Source organism: Psittacula echo (genome assembly GCF_963264785.1).
Source record: "Psittacula echo genome assembly, chromosome: 22".
In the NCBI taxonomy this organism is placed as follows: domain Eukaryota; kingdom Metazoa; phylum Chordata; class Aves; order Psittaciformes; family Psittacidae; genus Psittacula; species Psittacula echo.
This window is the reverse complement of record NC_137758.1, coordinates 355,881-373,514: the sequence shown is the minus strand read 5'-3', so window position 1 is coordinate 373,514 and position 17,634 is coordinate 355,881. Positions and strand designations below refer to the sequence as shown.

Sequence of the window (17,634 nt, the reverse complement as noted above, 5' to 3'; positions counted from 1 at the left end):
CCATCCCCTGACACCTGGGGGGGGTTCCCCTTCTCTGTGTCGTGTCCCCCCCCCGTGTTCATGTCTGATTGAGTTGCCTTAAACTGGAATAAATGAATAGTGTTTTTAATGCCTGCCCCCCCCATGGGTCCTGCATGGGGGTGACACCCCCGGACCCCCCCCATTTCCCCCCCCATCACAGGGCAGGGCCCAGACTCTGCTTTGATTTCTGATACCCCAAATATACAGACACAGCCCCATGGGTCCAGCGTTACCTCGGGGGGGGGTCCTTGTGTCCCCCCCCATCCTGGGGGGCACACAGGGCTCTATGGCTTTGACTTAGGGCTCCCAGCCCCGTGTTGAAGCACATGCAAAAGGTGCCGGACCCCCCAAATCCCACCAGCACTTGGGGGGAGCTGTTATAGCAGGGGGCGGCCCCAGGCTTTGCCCAGTCTATGTCGTGACACCTGGCTCTATCGCGATAACTATGGGGCAGAGCTGAGCCCCCATGGCCCAATATGGGGGGGGGGGGGGGACACAGAAGCCCCCCCAGAGGCTGGTTGGGAGGTGGGGGTGGGCATTGTGGGGGGACCCCCCCCCGATCAGGGATGGATCCAGTGTAAGGAGCCTCACAGTGCTGGGAGCTGCCCCCCCCCAGCCCCTCCCTGCTTCAAGCTTCAATTCCTTATTGCTGCGTTTCCCTTGGCCACTGTGAGCTTGGGGGGCCCAAACCGTGACCCCCCTCCCATGGGGACCCCCACCCCAAAGCGGGGGGTGCCCCATGGCAGCGTTGCCTTGGGAAGGGGGGGGGGGAACCCCCCTGCCAGGCAATGGGGACACCCCACAGCTTGTCCCCAGCCCCCCCCACCTTGGGGACACTGCGGGGGGGGGACAGTTCCTATGACATAAAATAGCCCAGAAAAGGGGACAATAAAGAGCATCACCCCCCGCCCAGGATGGAGCTCAGTTACAGCCCCCCCAGTGCGGGGGGGGTCCTGCCTTTGGCAGCATCTCCATGTCCTCAGCATCAGCGCCGCTATTCCAAGAGATCCTGGAGGGGGGGGGGGATATGGATCCGTCACCCATTGGGGTGTCCCCCCCTATAGAGCCCCATGGAGGTGGGGGGGGGCCTCACCTCATCGGAGTCATCGTGGTACCCGGGCTTGGCGGGCGCGGGGGGGCCCAGCACATCGATGGTCTCCGCATCGTTGGCCTCCGCGTGCTGCTGCAGCACCGAGTAGCGCTGCACCAGGAACCTGCGGGGCACAGGATGGGGGGTGAAGGCAGCAGCCCCCCCACCATGGGGGGAGCCGTTTTTGGGGGGGGGGCCCCCATGCCCCTCACCTGCCCCCACAGACGTATTTCTTGACCAGGAGCACGGCGATGGCCGCGGTCAGGAGCAGCGCGGTGCCCACGGCCAGCACAGCGGCAGTGGGGCTGTGGGGGGCGGCCTGCGGGAAGGGGGGGACACCATGACCCCCAGTGTACACACACACACACACACACCCCGGGCCCATTGGGGGCAGGAGGGATGCAGTGGGGCAGGAAGTGGCCCCGTGCCCACGGTGGCACCCATGGGTGCCACCGGCCCCAGCACCCACCAGCGGGCTGGGGCTCAGCAGGTTGCTGGTGCATTTCTTCTTCATGTCCGTCTCCTCCCGCGCAGGGCTCTCCCCTCCGGAGCATTTATCCCCAGGGATCTTCCGGTACCTGGAGGTGAGGGAAGCGCTCAATGAGCCCAGAGCCAATTCCCAAGGGATGCCCAGAGCCAATTCCCAAGGGATGCCCAGAGCCAATTCCCAAGGGATGCCCGGCCTCTGGGCGAGGGGATGGAGCCGGGTCTGTCCCTGCTGGGGGCAGGATGCGCTGAGGAGCGGATGCAGCCGTGTGGTACCCGCTGGTCCTGAGCAGCTCCCGGCGGCCATAGAGGCAGAATTCCAGGTCATGGCCCTTCAGCTCCGGCTGCTCCACGCACTCGGATTGGTTCTCTGGGCGGTAGTAGCCGAAATCACTGCAGGAAGAAGGGGGAAAGGGGATGAGACCCCCCTGGGGGACACAGTGGGGCTAAAGGAGGGGGATGCTGGTCTGAAATGGGGACAGGAGGTGGGAGATGAGGTGGGAAGAGACAGGAAGATGTTGGGAAGGGATGGGAAGATACACGGGGACGTGGGAAGATGTGAAGGGGGCACAATGTTGGAGGTGGAAAGAGTTGGGGAGGGAATGGGAAGACATTGGAGAGGTGGGATAATGGTGGGAAGTGGGAAGATGTTGGAGGTGGGATGATGCAGGGATGGGATGATGCAGGGATGGGATGATGCAGGGATGGGATGACATTGGGGACGGGACGATGTGGGGACAGGGTGAAGCAGGGATGGGATGATGTGGGGATGGGACGATGTGGGGATGGGACGATGTGGGGATAGGATGATGCAGGGATGGGATGACGCTGGGATGGGATGACGCAGGGATGGGATGACGCAGGGATGGGATGACGCTGGGATGGGATGACGCTGGGATGGGATGACGCTGGGATGGGATGACGCTGGGATGGGATGACGCTGGGATGGGATGACGCTGGGGATGGGATGATGCAGGGATGGAGCCCACCAGAGGAAGTCCTGCAGTGTGCAGGGGCACACGGACGGCTGCTTGGTGACCATGTAGTCGCGGCCGTTGCGGCACACAGAGGACTTGCGCAGCCGCCGGTACTGCTCCTTGTAGCCCAGGATGCAGCCATCGCTGGGGTCACCGGGATCGCTGGAGTGCGCCAGCCAGATGGTGTAGTCCTTGTCCTCACCTGCAGGGCCCGAGCTCAGCGCCAGGATGGGACCACGGGGTCCTCTGCCCCGTGCCCATCCCCAGCAGCACTCACAGGTCCTGCTCAGCAGCTCGCTGAAGTCAATGGTGTAGGAGACCCACTTGCGGAAGAAGAAGCTGCCGCGGAAGCCCCACACACTGACGGTCATGGAACGGGCGCCCGGCTCTGATGCCAGCCCCGTGAAGAAGATGGGCTCCTTGGAGAAGAGGTACCGGTACCAGCACTGCCCCTCGTCTGTGGAGAACCTGCGGGCAGGGGATGCGCTCAGCACCGCGGCGCACCTCCAAGAGCATCCCTAGAACCCACTGAGCCCCCGTTACACGATGGTGTTGATGGGTTGGCTGCTGTGCTCCACAGCCACGATGAGGCCGCCCGAGTCCAGGATGGAATAATGGTGCGGGCCCTCCAGCATCCGTGCCCACGTGTAGCCCCCGTCGTCGGAGATGTACACGTCGGGGGTCATCACCGAGATGGCCCCCCCCACGCTGCCTGCGGGGACACAGGGTGGTCACTGTGGGGACCCGCACGTGGCTCTGGGCTCCCTGTCCCTGCCCCGGTGGGGTCGGTACCATGGGCGATGACGATGCCGACGGCATTGGGCTCCGAGAGCGGCGCCATGGGCACGTTGAGCTTCTGGGAGATGCTGTAGGACGCGTGGATGTGGAGGCTGCACTGCAGGAGAGAGGAGAACGTGGCCACAGGGACCGCAGGGCACACAGGGACTCCCAGTGGGTGCTGGGAGCAACCCCAGGGCTCTCCCAACCTGATCAGAGCTTGTCAGGCAGCCCCGTGGAGTGATCCACAGCCCCATGGAGTTAACCACAGCCCCATAGTGCGATCCACAGCCCCATAGTGCGATCCACAGCCCGTGGTGTTAACCACAACCCCATAGAGTGATCCACAACCCCATAGTGTGATTCACAGCCCCACGGTGTGAACCACAGCCCCATGGAGTGATCCACATCCCACAGTGTGCCCCACACCCCATGCATGGCCAGCCTCACTCCCTCAGCATCTCTGCTGGGAGCTGTGGGCTGGATCCCCTCATCCCTGAGCATCCCTTTGGCAGCGCCGAGGCAGGGGACCACCGAGGGTCCCGCAGCAGCACCCATAGGGACAGGGCCCAGCCCCACCTCATCCTTGCTCCGGGCCGTGGAGTCACACGAGGTGTTCTTGGGCTTGCGCAGTGGCACCCACTGCCCCCCCCGGTCAAAAGTGATCACGGACTGGATGGAGTTGTCTGCAGGGAGGGAGGGACAAGGGGGTCAGGAGCATCTCAGCGCCTCCTGCCCCAGTCCCGCAGCAGCCCCGGGCCCCGACCCACCCTCGGAGAGGACGCTGGTGATGAAGATGCCGCGCAGGGAGGTGACGTTGGTGAAGTCGGTCTCCCCCCCCGTCGTGGTGTAAAGGTGCCGCTCCAGGGACTTGGAGTAGACGATGCCGCGGTCGTCCGAGGTGTAGATGGTGCCGAAGCCAGTGTCTAGGGCAGGGACACAGGGATAAGGGTGAGGGGGGGGGGGCCGTGGGGTGGTGTAGGAAGAGGAGGAACCCCTGAAGGTCACAAGCCCTGCAGCAGCGAGGAGCTGCTCAATGAGGGTGCTTCAATGGCAAAGAGCCCCATCCTTGTGTGAGCGGCTCCCGGTGGTGCTCACCGCCCGGCTCATCCACGTGCATGAAGACCAGGTCCTCGTTGGCAGCCAGGATGGAGTAGAACTGCTCGTGTCCAACGGAGGGGAGCTGGGCCATGTTCCAGCTCTCCCCTTGGTCCAGGGAGACGTGGATGCGCCTCGTGGTCCCCTGAGGAGCCAAAGCATCGTCATCCTTGCTCATCCTCACAGGGATGAGGGCACCAGCACCAGGGGGGGACAAGGGGGACAAGCACCTTCTCTGTCATAACAGAGGCGAAGAGGAAGCGTCCCCCCAGGCCGAAGGAGTAGATCTTGGTGCCGATGACCTTGAAGGAGGAGCCAAAGTCCGAGGTTTTCTTGAGCTCCAGGAACCCCAGATCAGCTTCTTGAGGGGAAGGGACAAGGGATTAAAGAGCTTGGAGCTGCTTCCAGCTTCAGCAGCCACCACTGGGGATGCGTCTCCCCCAGGATCCCAACACATCCCCCCCACTATCCCAACACACCCCCCCCAGTATCCCAACACATCCCCCCCCAGGATCCCAACACATCCCAACCAGGATCCCAACACATCCCAACCAGGATCCCAACACATCCCCCCCAGGAACCCAACACATCCCCCCCACTATCCCAACACGTCCCCCCCACTATCCTAACACGTCCCCCCCACTATCCTAACACGTCCCCCCAGTATCCCAACACATCCCCCTCAGTATCCCAACACATCCCCTCCAGTATCTCAACAAGTCCCCCGCAGTGCTGGGCTCATGCCCGGGCAGGACTTACTGCAGGAGTTGTTCAGGAAGGTGGTGAAGAAGATGGTGCCATCCGCGCCCCTGGGAAGGGAAGGGAAGGGAAGAGGGGACATGGCACCGGGAGCAGTGGGATACAGGGGCATGGGGGGGTCACTCACTTACCACTTGGCCAAGCACACGGCTCTGTGGATCAGGACCCACTTGTGCCCGAAGTCCCTGGAGACCCAGAGCCCGTTCTGGGGGACAGGGAGAGGGCGTTGTGTGAACCCCCCCAAAACCCCATCCCCACCTCTGGGGCTCCAACCCCATTCCCAGCCGGGCACCCTCCCGGCACAGCATCCATAGGGACGTGGCCCCCTTTGGGCCTCATCCTGGCTCACCTCAGTGCTGAGAGCCAGCAGGCAGTCGGAGTCCCGCGGGCTGTAGCTGAGCTGCACCAGCGGCTGGAAGGGCAGATCCGTCTGGATGAAATTCCTGGCAAAATCCATGGAGCGGAAGATGCGGCCCCCACGGCTCCCAGTGGAGACATCGCCCGTCAGGATCACCTGCATGGGGGGAGCCATGACCATGGGATATGCAGGATGCCAACACCCCATCCCCACCCTTCCCAGACCAATCCCCACCTTTCCCATCCCCATTCCCACCTTTCCCATTCCCACCTTTCCCATTCCCACCTTTCCCATCCCCATCTTTCCCATCCCCATTCCCACCTTTCCCATCCCCCCCTTTCCCATTCCCACCTTTCCCATCCCCATCTTTCTCATCCCTACCTTTCCCATTCCCACCTTTCCCATTCCTACCTTTCCCATCCCCATTCCCACTTTTCCCATCACCATCTTTCCCATCCCCACCCTTCCAATATCCATTCCCACTTTTCCCATCCCATCACCACCTGCACCCTTCCTATCCCCATCCCCACCTTTCCCATCCCCAGCCCCACCTTCCCGGAGTTGCCGGGCCCGATGGCCACACCGAACTCGGTGCGGATGAAGGTGTTGTTGATGAGGCTGGAGACGTCCAGGAAGGTTTTCCCATAGTCCTCACTGGAAGGGAGGGAGCACACGGTGGGAAGCGGGAGCAGGGATGTGGGGGGGGGCTCCTCTCACCCCTCCATAGGGTCCCACTCACCTCCGGTACAGTTTGGATTGCCCGAAGCTCAGGATCACCTGGAATGTCATTGGGATGTGCAGGACGGGGATCCGGGGACAGAGCAAGGTCACACCATGCGGGTCACCCCATCCAGCTCCCATTGTTCCCTATGGAAGTGGGGACCCCCCCAACCCGTGACCCCGCAGTGCTCACCCCAGTGCTGTCACCAACCCAGGACAGGGACACGGAGCTGCTGAGGTCGTCGAAGATGCACTGAGAGGGATGAGAGGGGAAAGAGGGGGAAAACGGGGTGGAAAAGTGGGAAAAGGGGGAGAAATGAAGGGAAAAGGGGGGGCAGGAGGGGAGAAGAACTCGGTGTCGGTGTAACCGGGCCGGGCCCAGCGCGGGCAACGCCAAACGGGGCGGGCAAAGCCACCGGGTGGCAACCGGCCCCCGCCCGGGCACGGAGCCCGCCCTGATCCCGATCCCGATCGCGGCCCGGGAGCGGCGCCAGCGCCGCGGTCACGTCCCCCCCGCGGTGTCCGTGAGCGCACCCCGACCTGCCCTGCCGGGTCTCTGCCCGTCCATCCCATGGGATCCGGGATGGGAAGGGTCGGGGGGGGGTGTCTGTGTGTCCATCCCATGGGATCCGGGATGGGAAGGGTCGGGGGGGTGTTTGTGTGTCCATCCCACAGGTGGGGGGGGCTGCCTGTCCGCCTGCCCATTACAAGCGCTGTCAGGCGGTATCCGTCCGCCTGTCCCCGGTCTCAAGCCGCGGCGGCTCCCGCTGTATCCGGCCGTGCCCGCCTTACCTGGCGCGTGTTGTTGCCGAGGGCCGCCGGGACCCCGCGCAGGCCGCCGCAGGCCTCGCCGCCCGCCGCCGCTGCCGTCAGCGCCCCGGTGCCGCCGCGGAGGGCCCGGTGCCGGCCCCGCAGCCGCAATCCCAGCCCGGGCCCCGCAGCCGCCATCGCCGCCGCCATGAGCACGGTCAAGGCCGCAGCCCCCAGCGGGCCCATGACGACTCCCGCCGCCGCCGCCGTCGCCGCCGCCGCCGCCCCTCTCTCCCGGTCCTGCCGCCGCTGCCCGCCCCTCGCTCCCCATTGGTTGCTCGCCGACCTGAACCACGCCCCCTCGCCGCGCCCCCGAGCGCTGACTGGCTGCGAGAGACGCCGCTCTCCCCAGAGACACGCCCAAGTCCCCGCCCCTCGCCTGCTCTTTGTCCATCACCGCCCTCCTCCTGCTCTGATTGGCTGACACCGTGGCTGCGAGCCCGCCCTCTCTCCCTTTTGACACCGGCGCTCTAATCTACCTAGCGACAGCTTTATGATTGGCTGAGTGGCGAGGGGAGGGAGCGAAGCGATTTTCTGATTGGCTGCAGTGACAGGTCCGGCTGCCCCGGTTCGGTAGGCCGGTACTGACGGACCCGGGTGCTTCGGTGCCCGGTGATGCACAGAGTGGGTCAGACCTCCCAGTCCGCTCCCCATTGCCCTCGTTGTCCATGCGGACGGGGAGCGGAGGCTCTTCCCTTGCCGGCAGGGATCAGATAAGGAACACAAAGCCTCAATTTTCCCGTCCCGGAGAGCCGGTTCCATGGGATGCTGCCACCGGCGCACCCGTGACCAGGAAGAAAGAGCTTTTGTGTTGCTGAGGACACAAACAAAAGCCGGAGCAGCAGAGGGTTCACCCCTTCCCAAAGGAAAAGGGACCCTGACAGGGCCCTGAGGTGACCCAAGGCTTCAGAGCAGGCTTGGGATCAAGGGTGGATGTGGGGGATGAAGCAGGAGGTGACTGGCGCTGGGTGGTGGCCGATGGCCCGGACCTGCTGGATATTCCAGCCAGGCGAGTTTCCACACCTCGGATCCACATCAGGAATTAGGAGCAGGGCCATGGGCAGAGCCACATCAGGACGTCAGGGAAGGGTAGAGGCCATCCACTGAGTATGGGTGACCTTTACTCTTCCACATGTAGGTAAGGGTTGTGTGGTCAACCTGGACCATGGCCTCGGGCATCGCCTGATGATCCAGGTTGTGTCCTTAATTTGTTAATGCAAAGAGGGGAAACTCACAGCAGGAATGGGAGAGGATGGAAGAACTGAGGTTATCCAAGGGCTGATCCAGCCGTGAAAACCCCACTTCGTTTCCCACATCCATCTGGCAACAGCAAGAGAGGGAGTCATGAAGAGGATGGGTGGTACCAGAGGGTGAGCACCAGTGTTTGCTGTGACCAGCTGGCTCCTGCTCCAGTGGAAGGTGCCCCTGCCCGTGGCACAGGGTGAGCTTTAAGGTCCCTTCAACCCAACCCAGTCTATAACTCAAATCCCAGTTTATTCCCTTATCCCTTCAGTTCTGAGACGCGGTTCCAAGGATAATGCTGGGGAATGAGAAACAAAACCACCCCAATCAGGTGGATGAGCAGAAGTTTTCCAATCAAAACACAACTGCCCTCAAACCTAAGCAGGACCTGCAGGTGACAGGAAAGGGGCAGCCCTGGTGGGCTCTGGCCTATCAGTGGTCTGGGTATTCCCAAGCAAATCCCAAGCTTGGTTGTGGATTTCTGCCCTGGGAAGGAGTCAAGCTCCAGCTCAGGCCTTATGGACAAAGCCCATGGCAGAAGGACAAGGGGGATGTACCAAAGAGCTCCAAACCGAGCTGTAGCTGAGCTGATGTGAAGCCACCACGAGAGGGAGACTTGGCCCTGCTTTTGGCACAGACGTTGCCCTGATTTCAGCTCCCAACTTTCCCAACCCTCAACGAGGAGCCCAGGGTAGAGTAACAAAAGGCTTTATTCTCCTTCCCTCGCCTTGCAGACGTCAGTTATGTACAGGAACAGTAAAAAACCCTCAAGAGCCTCCTATGCAGAGCAACCCCAGCTGCTGCTGCTGGCAAAGAGATCCCAGGGAGCGGAACCGACTCAGGTCACTTTGACTGGGGGGGAATGAACCTTTGAGGGAGTTTTCTTCCTCTTCAGATATCCTTGATGACCTCTTCCAGCTCCTCCTTCGTGTACATGTGGAACTTCATCCCCGGCTCCACTGTGGCGAGCTGCGAGGGAAGAAGCAAGGGGTTAAGCATGGAGCAGAGCAGCAGCTGTCCCTGCTGCCGGCCCAGCAGCAGCATTCCAGGCCGGAACATGCTCCAGGATGCCCCAAAATAGCTGCTTGCTGCAGAAATAGCTTTGAATTGACTCAGTCTTCTCATAGGAGCAGCAGGGAAGGGCCACAGGGAAGAGGCTGCTTGATGAGGGGATGCAGCTCCACATGGTCCTCAGCAAAGGCGCCTCTTCTCCTGCAGTGACCAAGCAAGGGGACACATCCTGCCCTTTGTGAGAGCCAAGAGAGCACGAGGGGTGTTGGGTCAGGAGGAGAAGCTCATCACAACCTGACCCAGACCCCCATGTGCTGCTGCACCCCTAGAGCGGGAGCAGCAGGGCCCTACAAGAGCTTTACTCAACCATTCCCTCACAGGGAAGGAACTCATTTAAAGGCATCGCATGGAAGCTCCTGGCTTTTGCTTCCAATGGATTTACCTCTCCTGTGACCACACTTTGCTTCCAAATGGAAACCCTCACCAAGAGTAAATACTTCAGAGCACCACATACTTGTACTTGCTACCAAGCAAAGCAGCTGCTTCCAGGTTTCCAGCCCAAGGAGGCCTTGAGTCAATAGAGACCTTTTACTCCTCAGCATTCTTCTCATACCCAACCCCGAGATGATTCCTCACCATGGGAAGAGCTTTGCCAAGCACAGTTAAGCCCTGTTAAACAGGGACATGACATAAAGATACTGTACATGCTCCTCTGCAATGTGCTGCAGAGAGCTGGGGCTGGGTGGGATGGAGCTGCTCCATGTGGGCTGGGAGCAGATCCCACCATCAGGCAGCGTTTCCGGACAGAGGATCCCGGTTCCCAGCGTCCGTCTGCCCTTCCCACCCAAAGGAAGCTGGTTCCTGCTGTCAGGAAGGGTCCCCACAGCAGCACGTGATGAGGTGCTGCACACATTCAGGCTGGTTGGGGAACAGGTTCCCAGCGCTCAGAGGGAAGGAATGGGAGCAGAGCGGCTCAGGAGCTGGAATGCCACGAGCTGGAAAGGTCCAGTGTCTCATAACCTGCCCGAAATAGAAGCAAACTCTATCCTCCAGCCTTGCTCATCATCCAGCCACTACCATCAGCAAACTGAAGGGGTTTTACCTTTCCTGCCTATAAAGGAGCATTAAAGACGAAGAGCAGGGCTGCGGGGGCCAGGTTCCACTGCACTGATGGGGATCTGCAGAGCCAGAGAGCTCTGGACAGGCTGAGCTCAGCAGCTTGTGGGCAAAGGGGACGAGGGGAAGCACGTTCCTGCCCGAGGCTTCACCTCAGAGGGGCTCCTGCTCAGCAGATTGTTGGCTCTGACTCAGGACTCAATATAGCAAGTCCAGAAGCTGCAGAATTCCCATTGCTTCTAAGGTTACAAGGAGCAGGGAAAAGAGAATGGCCAAAGCTGGGGAGGAAAGAGAGATCCGAGTGGCACCGCAGGGCTCTAAGGTCAGAGGGCTCCAGGGTTTGCTGGGTTAAGCCATAGCCAGCAACAGAGAGCTCCAACCCTCCAAGCTGTGCAGGGTGCGGAGCCCTGAGCTGCTCCTCAATGCGTTCATAAGGGTCCTGCAATGGTTTGGGTTGGAAGGGACCTTAAAGCTCATCCAGTTCCAACCCCTGCCACAGGCAGGGACACCTTCCACTGGAGCAGCTTGCTCCAAGCCCCTGTGTCCAACCTGGCCTTGAACACTGCCAGGGATGGGGCAGCCACAGCTTCTCTGGGCACCCTGGGCCAGCACCTCAGCACCCTCACAGGGAAGAGCTTCTGCCTAAGAGCTCATCTCAGTCTCCCCTCTGGCAGGTTAAAGCCATTCCCCTTGGCCTGTCCCTACAGGCCCTGATTGCAGAGTCCCTCTTCTGTGCTCTCCAAGACACCCCTGAGACACTGGATGTGCAGTGAGGAAGCCAAGACCATCGCAGTGCCTGTCCCACACCCCAGTCCCAGTTACCTCGATGTTGGTTGCATTCAGCTTCTCCTCCATCACTTGTTTCAGGATGACCAGGGAAGATTTGATGGCTTCTTTCAGTGTCATGGACTGCAAAACAAAGCCCTCGCTCACTGATGGCATCAAGTGCTTGTCCCTTCAGCAGTGACAAGGCGTTGCTGTCCCTCCTGCTCCTCCCAAAGCCTTTAAGCTGGTCCTGGCAGCAAGTTTCAAAGCTTATCACATTATTGATAGCATCCACAAGAGATCAAAGCTGCTGCTGGGGCAGCACGGTGACAACCACAGCACGGTGACCGCCTCTGGCAAGCTTCACAATCGGGCACTAACACCCTATGGTCAGGACTGGGACATGAGGGGCTGATTCTCCTCACCAGTTCCTGTCTATTCCCCCCTTCAGGGAACTCTGTGGGGGCTCTGAAAAGCCGGATTCGCTCTGAGGGTTTATCCATGTAAATCCCTGTGTGAGGGGAAGTAGAGGTTGGGGGGGAACAGGCAAAGAGTGACGGTATCTGTGCTTGCAGAGGGTTAAGGGAGTCCAGAACTGGAGATGTTCTGCTGTGAACAACTAAGGTTCCTGAGTCCTGGGCTGGAGTCTTCAGAGCATCACCCTCCTCAGGTGTGCTTTTCAGCAGTGACCACACAGAACAAGCAGCTCCCTCCTTGTGGAGGGAAGAAAGGTTCCATTCAACACCAAATCGGAGCAGCTGTGGCACTGTGAAGGCTCAAATGCAGTGGGCTTTGTCTCAACACGTCTCTTAACCACTTGGCTTTAGCTCCTCATGCTTCCATCCCTGCCTCCCTAGGCCCAGCTCTGTGCGTACAGAGCCAGGTCCTTCCTCACCTACTGGAGGAGACCAAGCTCTCCCCTTGCAGCAGCAGAGGGAGCTGCTGGGTGCGCTGCTCCTGCTTGCAGAGATCCTCCCCCCGCAGCTCAGCACCCACACCTGCTCCCAGCAGCCAGCGCCAGGGACCCCGTCCCACCCTGAGGAGCTCAGGCACCCCCTCGACAGCACAAGGAGAAGCTTCTCCATCAGCCATAGGAAGGAAAGCAGCAGCTCCTGGGAGCTCCTTGAGCCTTTACCTTGTGGTAAACTTCCTGCAAGGAGCTCTGAGCCCCCTCCGAGGCAGAGCCGATGGCTCTGGCATCACACTGGACGAATGTCCCGGATGGGTCCATGTGAAACCTGCAGGGACAGGGGGAGGAGGTGAATCCATCCCAGCAGGGAGCTGCCCAGGGATCCACCGCGATGCGCAGGGAGGACAGGGCTGCTCCTCATGCATGTGGGGCAGAGCTGGCAGCAGCCACCTCCAGCCTCCTCCCTGACACCCCATGGCCTTGGGGGCCTCAAAACTTCACAGGTCTCTGCTCTTGGCACCCAGAGGAGCCAACCAAGGTGTGAGGAGTGCCCAAGGGTCACCTGCAGACCCGCACCGGGCTGGGAGCCTGGATGGAGAGCTTCAGACTCCTGCCACTGCCCTCCATGCTCAGGGCAGGGCCATTTTCCTCTTGATTCCCCCCCCTTAGTTAATAACCCATCAAGTTTTCCCTCCTGCTCCATGGGGAGACCTTATTGGGTTGGCTCTGCTGAGCCATTCCCCTTCCAGGGGCTGAGCACAGGAGGAGGAGTTCAGGTTACAGCACCTCCCTAAGGAATGCTGCAGCAGGCTCCACAGATTATGTTACTGGTGGCTCTGCTACTCCTTTAGGGAAAGGTAAGAATAAACTGGGGATGAGGAGAGCTTCAACAGCTCCCTCCCACCCAGGAACCACATTATAGAGGAAGGATTCAGGGACGACAAGGGGTTTGCATCAACCCTGAGCAGGCTGTGCTTTGAAGGGAAGGGTTTAAAAGCATTAACAGACACATCAGGTCCATAATGGGATAAAGCCCAAGTAGTTTGGCTTATGTGAAATCCCAGAATCAAGCCATGAAGGTGTCCCGGGAAGCTTTGGGAGAGGCTTTGTCATTCCCAGAGCTGGCCCGGCTGCAGAGAGCACCACTTACAGCTGAGGTCCCTTCTCATCCACTCCTCCAAAGAGCAGCGCGACCCCGAACGGACGAGACTGCAGCAGGAAAGAGGCACCAGGTCAGGGCAGGGGGCAGGCAAGAGACCCCCAGCACCCAGAGCACCCCCAGCCCCTCACCATGGCCCCTGGGTCTGCGTCCTCCTCCCCAAACTGCAGCGCCAGGTTGGACACTGCCTGGGTCACGCTCTCCACGGTCATGGTCTCGTTGTAGGTGAACCAGTGATTCTGCAGGAGAAATCCAGGAAAATCCAGGTTTAGCGCTGCACTCCCAAAACATGGGCATCAGGGATCGTTCACACAAAGGGCTAGAGTGACGTGAAGCAGCCACCGGCAACTTCTCTTGGCCCATCCAGCCACAGGAGGGAAGCACCAGGATGGGAGCAGCTCCCCTGGAAAAGCTTGGGATGGCAAACACAAGGTCAGAGCTCTTCATCCCAGTGTGTTTCTGGGGTCATCCAGTTTTCCAGAGGGTGGGAAAGGGCTGACATGTAGGAAAACCTCCCAGAAGAGCCTTTACTCCAGCACAGATCCACACCTGAGGCACTGAAGAATCTCAAGGTGCCAAAAGCATCACCAATACAAGTCAAAGCCCCCATTCTCCTCCAGCTCCTTCCCTGGGATGCTCTGCCCATTCCAGAGACTTCCAAGATGCCCCCAGACCAGTGCTGCTGGGTTAAGAGGAAGAACCAAGTCTCACCTGAGTCTCCACTCTTGCTTTATCGATGAGAGTCTTTGCATCAGCTATGAGGCCACTCATGGCACACCCTGGAAGCAGAGAGGGAAAACACAGATCATGTCACTGGTTACTGGTGATGCCCCTTCCCAAAGCTCTCCGTGGTGGAGCAGGCATTGCACTGCTTGCTGGAAAGGAGAGGAGGATGGATCCAAATGGATTCCGGATCCAAATGGATCCATGCCCCAGAGCTGCGACGGAGGCAAGAGAAGCCACCCAACAAGAGATGCAAGAGCTTGGAAGGAGAACTCCTCAGCGCTCTCCATGGGAGCTGATGCCCCACAGCTTTGAGGATGCAGCAGGAAGAGAGGGGCTGCGGCACAAGCACATGGGGGGAGATGAGGCCCTTCAGGAGCTCCCATGACCCACGTCAGCACCAACATGGGTGTTCTGGAGCTCTCCCACTTTCCACATCTGCTCATGAGCCCGTTGTGGTCCCCCTCTCAAGGTGCAGGAGCTGGGATCCAGGCTGGCATTAGTGCTCCATGAAGACCTGGCTCCACATCAAACCTTCTGCAGTAATTCCCTGCCCTCCCAGAGCTAAATTTGGGATGAGCTCTCATGAGGGAGGTCAGTGAGGCCGGGGGGGGCTTCAGCTGCCTCTTCCTGCACCTCTAACTATGTCCTGCTGGCCTGGAGCCTGGAAAACTGGCAACCAGGACCCAGGAGGGATGAGCATTCCCACTCAGCTCTGCACACAGGGAGCGGCAGCCCCAAAACACAGCTCCTGATGCTCCCAGGAGACAAGAGTCTGGTACCTGTAGTCCCAAAAGTCAAGGGAGGGGGGAGCTCTATGAGAGGAGCCCCCAAAGCTCCTTTCTTCCTCCTTACCTATGTGGGAATCAATCTCCACGATCTTCTCAATGCTGCTGGGCTCCATGAGCGGGGAGGTGATCCTCTTCTCCACAGCCAGGCACACTCCCTCCGAGGTCTGGATCCCGATGGCTGTGGAGCCAAGCTGGAAAGCACCACAGGGTCAGCACCATCCCGCAATGGAAGCAGTGCAATGCTAACTGTGACTTGTAGGTGCTGTGTTCCAGAGGCAGAAACCCAGCCACAAGATGCTCCAGCTTCACACAGTGGACTTGAAATGTTGGGACTTGGAGAAAGAAACTCGGAAGGTTCAAGCATGGTCATTCCCAGAGCAGTGCCAAGCATGGAATGGTTTGGGTTGGAAGGGACCTTAAAGCTCATCCAGTCCCAACCCCTGCCACGGGCAGGGACCCCTTCCACTGGAGCAGCTTGCTCCAAGCCCCTGTGTCCAACCTGGCCTTGAACACTGCCAGGGATGGGGCAGCCACAGCTTCTCTGGGCACCCTGGGCCAGCGCCTCAGCACCCTCACAGGGAAGAGCTTCTGCCTAAGAGCTCAGCTCATCTCTCAAGGCACTGGAAAGTGAAAACTCCCAATGGATACCAGTCACTCTGCTGACTTCAGAGCCCTAAATCCATCCATGAGAGCAGGAATTGTGGAAGCTTCTGGCTTTTTCCTTTCTCGCTGCTCAGCCCATGACGGAATTGCAGCAGCTCAGGTGGTGCCCATGAGCTGTAGGTTCACTCACAACAATACCTCTGCAGTGACATCCAGTGTCCCTTCTTCCCTTGGGATTCGCGCACAGCTCCGAGTGCTGGGAGCAAGGCAGAGGCTGGAGATGAGCCCCCTGATAATGGTACCTGCGCCAAGTGCTGTTATTCCTGTGGTAAATCCTATTGTAGATACCAGGATGCTTGGGAGAAAAGGCGCAAATGTGAAGAAAGAAGACCAAGGGAGTGGTGTGGATGCAGAGGTAAGGCTGTGACGTGAAATCCTCCTCTCTGGCTTTCAGAGTTCACTTCTGCCTTGCAAAGGAGGATTCACAAGGCTTTAAGGTGTAAAAATTGATGTTGCTTGGGGAAGAGATGAATGATGGATGCATGGATGCCTTCCAAGAGGAGGCCATGGAGATGCTGCGAGGGCTGGAGCAGCTCTGCTCTGGAGCCAGGCTGGGAGAGCTGGGCTGGGGCAGCCTGGACAAGAGAAGGCTCCTGAAGGGGAGACCTGAGAGCAGCTCCAGTGCCTAAAGGGGCTGCAGGAAACCTGGAGAGGGGCTTGGGACAAGGGCCTGTAGGGACAGGCCAAGGGGAATGGCTTTAACCTGCCAGAGGGGAGGCTGAGATGAGCTCTTAGGCAGAAGCTCTTCCCTGTGAGGGTGCTGAGGCGCTGGCCCAGGGTGCCCAGAGAAGCTGTGGCTGCCCCATCCCTGGCAGTGTTCAAGGCCAGGTTGGACACAGGGGCTTGGAGCAAGCTGCTCTAGGGGAAGGTGTCCCTGCCTGTGGCAGGGGCTGGAGCTGGATGAGCTCTAAGCTCCCTTCCAATACAAACCAGGCTGGGATTCCATGACTGGTTCCACAATTCCACCTTTACAGAGCCCAGGTCCAAGCTGGAATGCTGCACGGGCTCTGGGAGGTGAGCAGGAAGCTGACCAAGCGCTCCCCTGCACTTAGGGAAGTGTTTCTGCACGCAGGGGCGGCGTGAGCCGTGGTGCACGGGCACTCAGGAGCTCACAGCACAGCAGCTCCTAGACCTGAGCTGAGGTTTAACACCGTCAGACTGGGTTGGGTAGGGCACAGAGAGGGGCTCATTGCCCTGGATGTGACTTTTGGCTCCTCATCCCCATAGAGCCAGGATTGGCTGGGGGGGATCGAGCTCCTCCTGCTGCAGAATGGAGCGAGAGGCTCCAGAGCTGCCGGGGGGGGGGGACCTCAGCAATGCCCCCTGTGGGGAGCACCGCCCGGAGCCCATCGCCCCACGGCCACCCCCCGGCTGGCTCCTGCGGAACAGGCCTGGAAGGAGCCCTCAAACACCCCCTGCGGCGCCCGGACCGTACCTTGATGGCCTCGATGGCGTATTCCACCTGGAACAGCCTTCCCTCGGGCGAGAACGTGTTCACCCCCCTGCGGGACAACAGCGGAGCCCGGTCAGCGGCTGGAGGCCCCCGGGGTGCCCGGGGGCCGGGGCGGGCGCAGGCCCGTGACTCAGCCGCAGGCCGCGGGCGGGGAGCGGGCACTCACCGGTCGTACTCGGAGCGTGTGAGGAACATGGCGGCGGTGGAGGCGGTACCGGGTGCGGGGAGAGGCGGGAGCGGGCAGCAGGAGCCGGTACCGGGAACGCGGGGCTGCCCTCACTGGGGTCTGCAGCCACCACTTCCTGTCAGCGCCCCCGCCCTCACGACACGCTTCCCCCCGCGCCGCTCGCTCATTGGACAGCGCTGCGTGCCGAGCAGCCAATCAGAGAGCGGGGAGGGCGGGAGAGGAGGGGAGAAGCGGGTCTTAGTGGGGTTGGTGAGAACGGAGGGAGAGGGGCGTGGTCAGGGGGAGGGGCGTGTCCATAGCGCTAATGGGCGGGGCTAGAGGGCAGGGGGCGGGGTCAATGGTGCTGGGAATACGCTTGAAGGGGCGGGGTCAATGTGTAGTGGGCGTGGTCATAGCGCTGAGGGGCGGGGCCAGGGCTCTGATGGACGGGGCGGTACCGGAATGGGGGAACCGGCGCCGGTACCGGGATGGGCACGGGGGGAGATAAGAGGGGCCCCGGTCAGAGGCACCGGGGTGCG

The 17,634-nt window shown here is 60.5% G+C and overlaps 2 protein-coding genes across 10 annotated transcripts; both read right to left on the bottom strand.

Annotated features, from left to right (window-relative positions):
* Positions 1-192: 192 nt before the first annotated feature.
* SORT1 (sortilin 1) lies at positions 193-7,328 on the bottom strand. Of its 9 annotated transcripts, XM_080632750.1 has the most exons (20): positions 7,079-7,328; positions 6,480-6,539; positions 6,306-6,343; positions 6,118-6,220; positions 5,558-5,722; positions 5,340-5,413; positions 5,209-5,258; positions 4,680-4,810; positions 4,450-4,594; positions 4,122-4,277; positions 3,931-4,037; positions 3,367-3,469; positions 3,118-3,286; positions 2,852-3,042; positions 2,587-2,776; positions 1,874-1,990; positions 1,581-1,689; positions 1,324-1,430; positions 1,115-1,235; positions 193-1,030 (listed from the first exon to the last, which is right to left on the bottom strand). In XM_080632750.1, exons 1-20 carry the CDS (start codon positions 7,280-7,282, stop codon positions 1,016-1,018), a joined length of 2,355 nt encoding a protein of 784 aa, XP_080488876.1. In that variant the 5' UTR covers positions 7,283-7,328; the 3' UTR covers positions 193-1,015. The 9 variants fall into 9 exon arrangements, 5 of the variants coding, with proteins under 5 accessions (XP_080488876.1, XP_080488875.1, XP_080488877.1 ...); XM_080632749.1 differs by having other exon boundaries at positions 193-1,235; XM_080632751.1 differs by having other exon boundaries at positions 193-1,235; positions 4,680-4,807.
* Positions 7,329-9,030: 1,702 nt separating this feature from the next.
* Positions 9,031-17,333, bottom strand: PSMA5 (proteasome 20S subunit alpha 5). The gene is made up of 9 exons (XM_080633181.1): positions 17,096-17,333; positions 16,912-16,978; positions 14,878-15,004; positions 14,011-14,078; positions 13,431-13,538; positions 13,291-13,349; positions 12,366-12,468; positions 11,288-11,374; positions 9,031-9,307 (listed from the first exon to the last, which is right to left on the bottom strand). The coding sequence occupies exons 1-9, from the start codon at positions 17,122-17,124 to the stop codon at positions 9,230-9,232; spliced, it is 726 nt and encodes a 241-aa protein (XP_080489307.1). The 5' UTR covers positions 17,125-17,333; the 3' UTR covers positions 9,031-9,229.
* Between the last annotated feature and the right edge of the window lie 301 nt (positions 17,334-17,634).